This window comes from Henckelia pumila, chromosome 1 (assembly GCF_033568475.1).
Source record: "Henckelia pumila isolate YLH828 chromosome 1, ASM3356847v2, whole genome shotgun sequence".
Lineage (NCBI taxonomy): Eukaryota > Viridiplantae > Streptophyta > Magnoliopsida > Lamiales > Gesneriaceae > Henckelia > Henckelia pumila.
Window position 1 is genome coordinate 161645976 of NC_133120.1, and position 9656 is coordinate 161655631.

The 9656-nt window shown below is 38.1% G+C and overlaps 1 protein-coding gene across 1 annotated transcript; it reads right to left on the minus strand.

The window, feature by feature from the left end:
• Positions 1-7861: 7861 nt before the first annotated feature.
• On the minus strand, positions 7862-9450 carry LOC140875262 (coumaroyl-CoA:anthocyanidin 3-O-glucoside-6''-O-coumaroyltransferase 2-like). The gene has a single exon (XM_073278914.1). The coding sequence runs from the start codon at positions 9410-9412 to the stop codon at positions 7988-7990; it is 1425 nt and encodes a 474-aa protein (XP_073135015.1). The 5' UTR covers positions 9413-9450; the 3' UTR covers positions 7862-7987.
• Between the last annotated feature and the right edge of the window lie 206 nt (positions 9451-9656).

Here is a 9656-nt window from a genome sequence, read left to right on the forward strand (position 1 = left end):
ATAGGAGTCGCTGTAGAATCCAACTGATCAACTTCAGTGCTAGCTTGTTCAGTCGTAGGAATGACTGGAGGTGTGTTCCTGTTAATCACTCGACGAGGACCCATCTGATAATCAAAGGTTAGGACATGAGATAATCTCAATCGCTACAATTCGGTGCCCTAACAACCGCTTGGAATACCGGATACCCGTCGATAACAAAAACAGTTATATCTCAAGTAGTTCATGCTTTATAATTTAAATCACAACATCATGTAATTCAATTAATTCTTAAATAATAAAGCATGCTCGCATGGTATTAATTAAACAATTAAAGAACTCAAACCCGAGATTAGTTGTTTAGAAACGAGGTCTCACATTAAGTGGTATCAGAGAGTTAAGATTCTTTAATTAATACCTCGCAAAAACCAGCGCGCCCGCGCCCTAACCTCGCCAAGAGGCCGCGCGCCCGCGCCGTCCTCTCGCCCAGAAATCAAAGGCACCGAAAAAAATCCAACCAAACCTAAACACTTGCATTTAAAATATCTGATAAGCCAACAACAATACAAGAATAGTTTAGGAAAGAAAAACATTCGATTCGGTAGTAGCTACATCGATTCTTGCTTACAATACAACACGAGAAGTTCGAATGACAAAACATGATCGCAAAACATAAACTAGATTGACATGCTGATTCTACTTCTAAACGAGTCTCACTTCTATCTCTTGCTCTTGACGCTAACCAGGTCTACGCTGACTTGATCCTGCCCCTCCTGTTGCCAAGTACACATACAAAACAAAGCAACAACCGGATAAATCGGTGAGAACGATATTCCCAGCAAAAGCAACATAACACGTAATACAATCAATCAACATGCTTCGAAGGCAATACATAATCAAATAACAACGTAATGAAATGCATGTCTTTAAATCGGGATATCAATTCTGATAAACGAGAGATTTCTGCTGTGCTTTTTGGGATCCCGAGGATGAGATCACGTGACAACTCACCGACTCTCCCAATCGAGGTGGTGCCACGTATCCCACTCCTCTAGAATTTGAGCAACTATAATGAGTATGCTAGCACTAGGCGCAACGACTACGTCCTAGGCCACTCGACTATAGCTCACAAACGTCTAACAAAAGAGTTGTTCTGCCCATCGAAACAATAGTGCTGGCTCAATATGAATGCATATGGGAACAAAAAGGAACTTAGCCATATAATTCATTCAAATAATCAACAAAATACAGGTTCCATAAACTAGAACCAGTATCGATGCAATATGTGATTTTAAGGGAAACTCGAGAACCAACTGTCCCGAGTATGCTATCCCGCACAACGATGACTGCTTTTACCTTTCAAGGCAAGTAGTTCCAACTCTGGAAAAGTTACAACAAAAGATTGTATCAACAACTAGACAATCTAAACAACAAACGACGGCTCAAGGAAAACTCTTTACCGATCTTCGTCCAACTCTTGACGATCAAATGCTGTTAACCCTGGGCTTGACAAACTCCAAACGAATCTGTTCAGATACAATAAATGATCAATAACCACGATAAACTTACAAGCCAAGTTCAATAACTCAAAACGGTTCAAAATCTCGAAACTCAAACTGATGGCATAATGACTATAAACTGAACAAATCGGAAACGCAGACAGCAGTTCAATACCGATATCAATACGAATCAATGCTAAAACAACAATACCAAGGCAATACCAACAAATCTCAAAACCCAATTTTCGAACAAGGCTTCCGAAAATCAAAACAATTCCGAACGACGCTCAAATTCAAAACCGACAGATAATAAACGATCAGAACTCCGCCAAGTACAACATACTCGAATCTCGAACGATTCTAACAACATCAAAAAACTAGAATGTATCTGATCGGAGAAATACTTACGATAGAACGAAGCTCTCGCTGCTGTGATCGCTAAACTGCCTTCAGAATTAAATTTCAAAGGACGGATCGACCGAAAACCGAGATTGGAAAGCTAGAAAGAGGCGTTCCTAAGCTTCCATGGAGAGAAACAATTTGGAGGAGGAGGATGAAGACTATTCTCAAGTCAAAAAAGTGTAGATAATATATAAAATCCCATATTTGCGTTTTAGTCCCTGAAATTTCCAAAATTTACAAAATAGACCCTGATCAAAATAAAGTCGGCTCGTGTACTCTGTAATCTTCGATTAACTCAAATAAACTCATTTAAGATAAAATCGGGGCGTTACAACGACGGTGGGTTTTGACGCTATAGTTGATAGGAGAATATACGAGTACCCCGCGAAGTCTCTCTATTAGCACAGTACTGTATATTCATGGCGCTCTGAGTAGACTACTTTAACCAGTATTTTAAAGTCATTTTTTTGCTGCATATTAGTTTATATATCATTGCTTTCGTATTGAGAGTTGTCGCTCACGCCCCTGTGTTGGTTTCTTTTTGGATTTCTTGTGGCGGGGCAGGTTTGAGGCTAGACGGTCTAGGTGACTCGCAACAGGGTTGAGGTTGTTACCTGTTGTAGCGAGGTTTTAGTGGTAGGGTTTGTTACCCTAAGACTTTCGATTTGGTTGTATAAGAGTATTTATACACTATTTTGTCGTCGGTTGTATTCTGCCGATTGTGATTTGTTGTATTTTAAATATTACGCTCTTTATGCTTTTAAATGTTAATGCATGAACTATTTAAACTCTGATTAGGTAGTGGATCCGGGTAGGGTCGCTACAGAATGGGAGCATACGAAGTTGCTAAACTATATTGAAATTTTTGGTTCGGAATTGAAATTCTGCAGATCAGAATTTCTGGCATATTATGGTATTTTAACTTAAATCTCTCATATGAAATCCAAATGGAGTGATTCTTGATGCACTGGGAAGAGAAGAAAAAGGGCTATAATTTTTGTGTTCATCACTTTGCGCAGATATCAACGGATCATACCAAACTGCATCCAGTTTAGCAATTCAATTTAGCTTTCTCAACTACTACCGAACGAAGTTTGCTCAACTGCTACCAAACCGAGGTTTGCTCAACTGTTACAGTATCAAAACTGTTACAGTATCCAAATGGCTAGTGTACTTCAGATTCAGTTTCGCACCAATTTTGCACCAAAGTTCAGTTGAGCTCAAAGATCAGTTTCGCACCAAAAGTTCAGTTGAGCTCCAAAGTTCAGTTGCGCTCCAAAAGTGCATAAATCTAACGGCTCTATCTCTGTGTTCTAACTGCTATATCATTCTTGGAGCCTATAAATACAACATCTTGAAGATCGAACACAAGATTTTGAAGTGATATTCAAGGCATGGGTGTCTAAACAAAATTTATCAGTTAGTTGAGAGATTTCCCTTGATGTGAAGAACACATAACATATTTCTTGAGCTTTAACAATCTAGTTCTTCACACCGCAACTCACTCACATATACAAGAGAGATGTATTTCATAGATTATTTGAGTGAGAGTCTTAACACAAAGACGTTAAAGATTGTGTTTGTAGTCTTGGCATAAAGACGTTAAACATTATGCGGATTGTGAGGTTCCGGCCTATAATAGAGTGGCTAGGAGTTCTAAGACAGGCAGTGAGTAAGTCCTAGTCTTGGTGTGGGTTTGTATAAATGAGTTGTATAAATCAAAGTCTTCTAGTGATATCCTTCTGAGGGGGAAGAAGGGATGACGTAAGAGATTGAGTTCCAAAAATTCATAAACGTCAAATTTGTGTCTATTTTTTATTGCATTTACTTCTTATTGCTATAGTTTTTAAGATACATTGTTGAAGCATTTTACGTGTTCTTCATAGACCAAAATTTTGAATACAAAGTGTTTGATAAAATGCTTCAACCAAACTGTTTTCATCATTTCAATTTGCATATCTTTTCAAATGATTTACAAAATGTTTAATATGTTTCTAGGAAGAATTATTTTGAGTGACTTCCGCTTGGTATGAAAATCAAACTCGATTTAATTCGTCGGTGTTCAATATTTTCTTGAACCGAGCTATTGTAGCTCAAAATATTTTTAAACTTGTGTATTTTCCCCAAAACACGATCCTGTCACTGTATACCATATCGAAGATTATGGTATAATAAAATGTTATACTGATACCGTATCGAAACTCTCGGTATACCAAAATTTTAGTTATATATAAATAGCATACCGATCATACCTAAATTTTATGGTATGTCGACATTTCGGTACGGTATCGGTATATACTGTTTTATATCAAAAAAATCATATATTTTTACAAATTAATAAATTTATTGTTTATAAATATTATATATTTTTAAATGTTTTATATTGTTTCGTTATTTCGGTATACCAATATATACCAAAATTTTTAAATTTCATACCATTATCGTAACAAAAAATTTGGTATCGTTACCGTATCATACCGTCCCAAAATTTCCAATATACCGAAAATTCGGTAGGTTTTTCCACCCTTATTCTCAAATATAGTCCATCTATGAGTATGCTCTATATATCCATTACATAAATTATTTGAAATTTACTCAAAAAGAGAATGAACTTTATATAAGTATCGTAAACTAACAAAAGTTAATGAAGCAAAACCCAAAGGAGGTAAAATTATCGTAAACTAACTTTATATAAGTTAATAAATTATCTGAAATTTACTCATTATTTCTTGAATCTATTAGAATTTAGAAATTCTCATTGCAAATCACGAAAATCATCTACGACTACAAAAAACTATATCGAACTTTTCAGAAATTTGATTCTCAATAAACACTAGCAAACAATCATTAAGAATTTCACATTTCATCATATTATGAAGCATAATTCTGACTATATTTATAATATAATTACATATTTAAAAAAACAAAGAAATCAATATTTCAAAATATTAAGAATCCTCTCGAGTACATGTTAAAAATAAATAAAACAAAGAAAGTTATTTTAAAAATCTCGTAATAAAACATTAATGACAATGATTTTTTTTTAAAAAAAAAACACGTCTCAAAAAAATTTAAAAGCGAGTTATAATTCAAGAGAATAAAAAAATAAAAGAAAGGAACACATATTTTATTTTGTAGCTTTTAAACAAGATGAAGGAGAGGGGAGGAAAGAAAAGAAAAAAATTAAAGACCAATATTACATGAAAAAATTGAGGTTGGCAGTCGATAGATTATGTTTCTCAGTTTTATAAAATTAATTCAAAAAAATAAAAATATATTACTATTTTGAGAGGATAAATAAAATTATATAAATTTTTTTAGATGAAATAATAACAAAATTACAACACACATATATATACATATATTATAGAACTAAAAAAAAGATCCAGAACAATGAAAATAGTCGGGAAAGTTCCGAGGTAAGTCGGGAAAGTTCCGAGGTTTCGGACGATCCGATGCAAGTTCGGAGGATTTGAACTGGGAACGGAGCCAAGGATCGGAGGGTCTGAAGAGTTCGGACGGTACGAAGTCAGTTCGGAGGATCCGAACGTGCATGGCCAAGTGTCTCAGAATAATACGTCGTTGGTGACGTCACAGAGATGACTTTGGACGGTCCGATGGTGTAAATCGGAGGCTCCGATCGGAGTCCGGGACAGGTGTATGGTTGCATGTGAGGGTATTGACGCGTGGCACAGAATGGACGGCCCGATTTAGGGATCGGAGTATCCGATCGAGTTCGGACGCTCCAAACATAGGATCGGATGGTCCCATCGTTGTCTATATAAGAGGCAGCCGAGATCATTTCTCCTTGCACCTTTTCCTCCTCTCCTCTCTTCCTTTAGTTAGTATTAGGCTTTCTAGGTGGCCTATTGGGAATCCAAAAGTAGCGGAGCGGTCCTGACATCGTAGCGGAGCCGTGAGGTAGTCGTCATCAGTTGACTGACGACGGACGCAGGTATAGCTATAGTCTCCTTAAATTATTTAGGAATATGCAATAGCTTAGTTAAGGCTTTTAGAGTTTAATGAATGATGCATGAGTATTTGCATTTTAGAGTTGATGATAGGCTTGGAACCTAGAGTGGGACTGCTAGGACTGACTTTAGTGAGGTACGTACGTAAGTACTGACTAAGATAACCAGCATGATATATGATATATGTGTTGCATGAGTATGTGTTATGTGTTTCCCATGTTTTACTGCTTTAGCACATGCATATTTTTATACGTACTGGACTACATTCCGTGAGATGCGAGTCAAGACAGTTTTCATCGGCGATGAGTTACTCCTTATGGATTCGTGTTTGGGGACACTCAGCCCCTGATTTTGCTATCACTAGGAGCGACCACGACGGTGGAGTAGACGCTATAGTGGATAGGTGAATATAGGAGCGGCCCCGTGGACTAGCTATCCAGCACGGCCCTGTATATTCATGGGGCCCCTGAGTAGACTGTTTTACCCTTGTTTTAAAGTCCTTTATGTGTTGCATATATTTTATATATCATTACTTTCGTATTGAACGTAGTCGCTCACGTCCCATTTTTTCTGTATGCCTGGACACCCCATTCGATGAGGCAGGTGTAGGTGCAGGATTGAGCATTAGGAGCTTGGAGAGGCCAGTGACCTTGAAGACAGCAGGATTAGTTGTAAGTTCTATTTAAGCTTATTCGATTGAGTTGTATAATCAAATTTGTTTAACCGGTTGTATTCTGCCGGTCTGCATTTATTTAAGTCTTCCGCAACGATTTTATTTTAAATGCATGCTTAATTATGCTGCAAACTCTGATTAAGTAGTGGATCCGGGTTGGGTCGCTACAGAGGTAGTGTTTTGTAGAGCTTATAGGAAACATTTCTCAGTTTTTTATTATCAAAATTTTGAAAATTTTGTTAAGTAAAAGCTGAGAAGTGATTCTTAAAAGCTCTACAAAACACTACCTGAGCAATCCACGAGTTTCTTGCGGCCGGCTCAGGTTACTTATACGGGACATGTTATGCTACAACGGATGACTTTCACCCAATGCAGTGTGTGGACCCCATGACCGATACATGGCCAAGAGGCAAGATCCATCGGGTGGCCGGTGGAACATAACATCCATGTACTCGCTTCTACACTTAGGTACCGTTTGGTACATTGGATGAAAGTGAGATGATTCACAAATTTTTACTCATTCCATGTTTTTTTCATTTTTTTTGTTAACTCAATGTCATCTCATGGCCCGGTATGATATTATATATGGGCTTGATGAAAAATATCTTTCAACCCATGGTATTAATGGAGGATGAGTAGTAATTAGAATGGACAATTAAGAAATTTTATAGTAATAAACACAATAATCCTACAAAATTAAAAACATACAAAATAACATATTTTTAATATCTATGTATTATTTATCCATATTTCATCATATTTTTATTATACTTTATTCATATCTCATACATTTCATATTTTAAACCAAACAGTATCCTAGTCGTGAGTTGAAGGAGTGCAAAATTGGTGGTAGGTATACCTACGTCAACAAGTGTTAGGTGAAGCACATTAATTATTACTTAATGATTTAAATACACGAGCATTGAGTCTGTCAATATATATATTTATTGGAAATACTCCTGGACAAAATTTATCCATATATATATATATATATATATATATATATATTACAATTTGATAAGTCCTTGGAATTTCATTTTCATGGACCATCAAATTAATTAATGCAGCAGCTGATGGAATATTTCTCACTTCCACTAGGTATTTGCCAAATCCGGACTGTGACTCGGGAAAAATTTACCTTACATATATGGAATATGGATTTACATCGTTCCGTCTTATGTCTTATAAATATAGATGTGTAGACCCGTTTTACAAAAGACATGTTGTGTTGATAATAAATTGGATGACAAAGAGTAATATAAAAAAAAAAATAAATAAATTTATTCATTCCTTTTCTTTATTTTATATGCTCACATGATTAGTCTTTCATTATTTTCAAATTATAAGCACACTCGGCTCTCAAGGCACAAACAACAATGATTTACAACATAACCGTAAAACAGATACAATGTACGAATTACCGTACCTCCACGAGGCAATAATGGAGCAAGTACAAATAATACTGTTTAGACCGGGCCGAGACCGTTATCGAACAAGGCCCGAAATAATTTCAGCTTGGGTTTTGCAAAGCACACCCCAATCTCAATGCCACCAGCCACCTCTCTGCTCTCACACAGAGACATCGAACGTGTTTCATCGATCGAGACCTCTTCGATTTTAACGGGTCTTCCCCACCCGAAATCCAACCCGTAAAGATCCATCTTCGGTGACCCGGTCATCGTGACATGGAGCTCCGAACCACGCATCTCCTCCCATTCGGATATCCACTTCTCTGCTCCACCCAACAGGTCAGAATTCAGCCTTTTGATGGTGTTTCCTATTGCTTTCGCGGCATGGAGGACGCCATTTTCTCCCATTAGATCATCCCTCCTGGCCTCGGACCGTCCGAACCCGACGTAGTTGCCCGAATAAGTGCTTGGAACTGAGTAGTTCAAACGATTGATGCCTCCTGCGATGAAGCCGAAATAATGCGTGCTCTGTTTTGGATCATCTTGATCATCATGTTCCCATTTTGGCCAATGTGTTTTCATCCAACAAACCCAAACGAATGCGCATGTGATGACATAAGGAGACAGGAGCAATTGGGTCGACCCGAACAGCTGCTCGGATCGGGTCAAGATCCATTTTTTGATCTCTTCCATTTCCTTGGGACCAACTACGAAAGTGGCTCTCGTCATGTCCTGATGGAATATTGACAGGCTGGGCTGGACACTGTCCTTTCGTGGAATCTGTGTGTTGTTCCAGTACTCTTTCAACAGAATTTCTTCGAGCCCATTTGGATCTTTTATCAACGACCTCTCATGGGATGCGGCCACCACAGATGAAGATGGAGATGAAGATGAAGATGAAGATGAAGATGAAGATGCCGCCGCCCATGTCTTCAAGAAATTGTTGAATGTTCTCCCATCAGCAACAACATGGCGCAGAGTGAATCCCATGCAGATCCCCTGATGCGGGAAAACAGTGATTTGGATAGCTAAAACAGATTCATGCTTCCAACCAAACTTACTCGAACACTGCAGCAACGGCACAAGTTTGTGAAAGTCTCGAGCCATTCTGGGGTGGTAGCCTGTCGAGTTCTTGAAGCGATCACCGGAGACAGCTTCGGCGATGGTCAATAAAATGGAGTCATCCGCCGCGTACTCGAGACGTGGAACGGCGGGACGCGGCGGAGTGGCCAAACTCCCGGCCAGAGGGAAGAAGTGGCGGAGGGTGAGGGAGAGGGAGTGCTTGAGATTGGGGAGAATGGCTTGCATGAAGTTGTGGGTGGATGTGGGGAGGTTGAAGAAGAAGAGGGTTTGGTCTGGGGAGAAAGGAAGCCATGGAATGTCGAGAAATGTGAGAGGGAGAGTGGTTGCAGCCACCGTACGCGGCGGCGGAGAGACGGCGGAGCGTTCCACCACTCTGATTTTGGTGGCGGAATCCGCCATGTTATGGGTGGATAGGCTGACGAATCCTCCCTGATATAGCTGCCACGGCTTTGCGTTTTATATATATATATATATATAAAAAATTAAATTGAATATTATCTGCTTTTCGGGAATACATATTAAAATAATTGACATTAATTGACAAGAATCACTTTGCTTGAATATTATATTATGAATTATTGAGATTCTTTAGTGCCCTTTTCCATGATTTTGTTTTAATATATAAATTAAACCACCTTCTCCA

Coding starts and splice junctions, on each gene's coding strand:
- LOC140875262 (XM_073278914.1), bottom strand. CDS start 9,412: ATGGCGGATTCCGCCACCAAAATCAGAGTGGTGGAACGCTCCGCCGTC.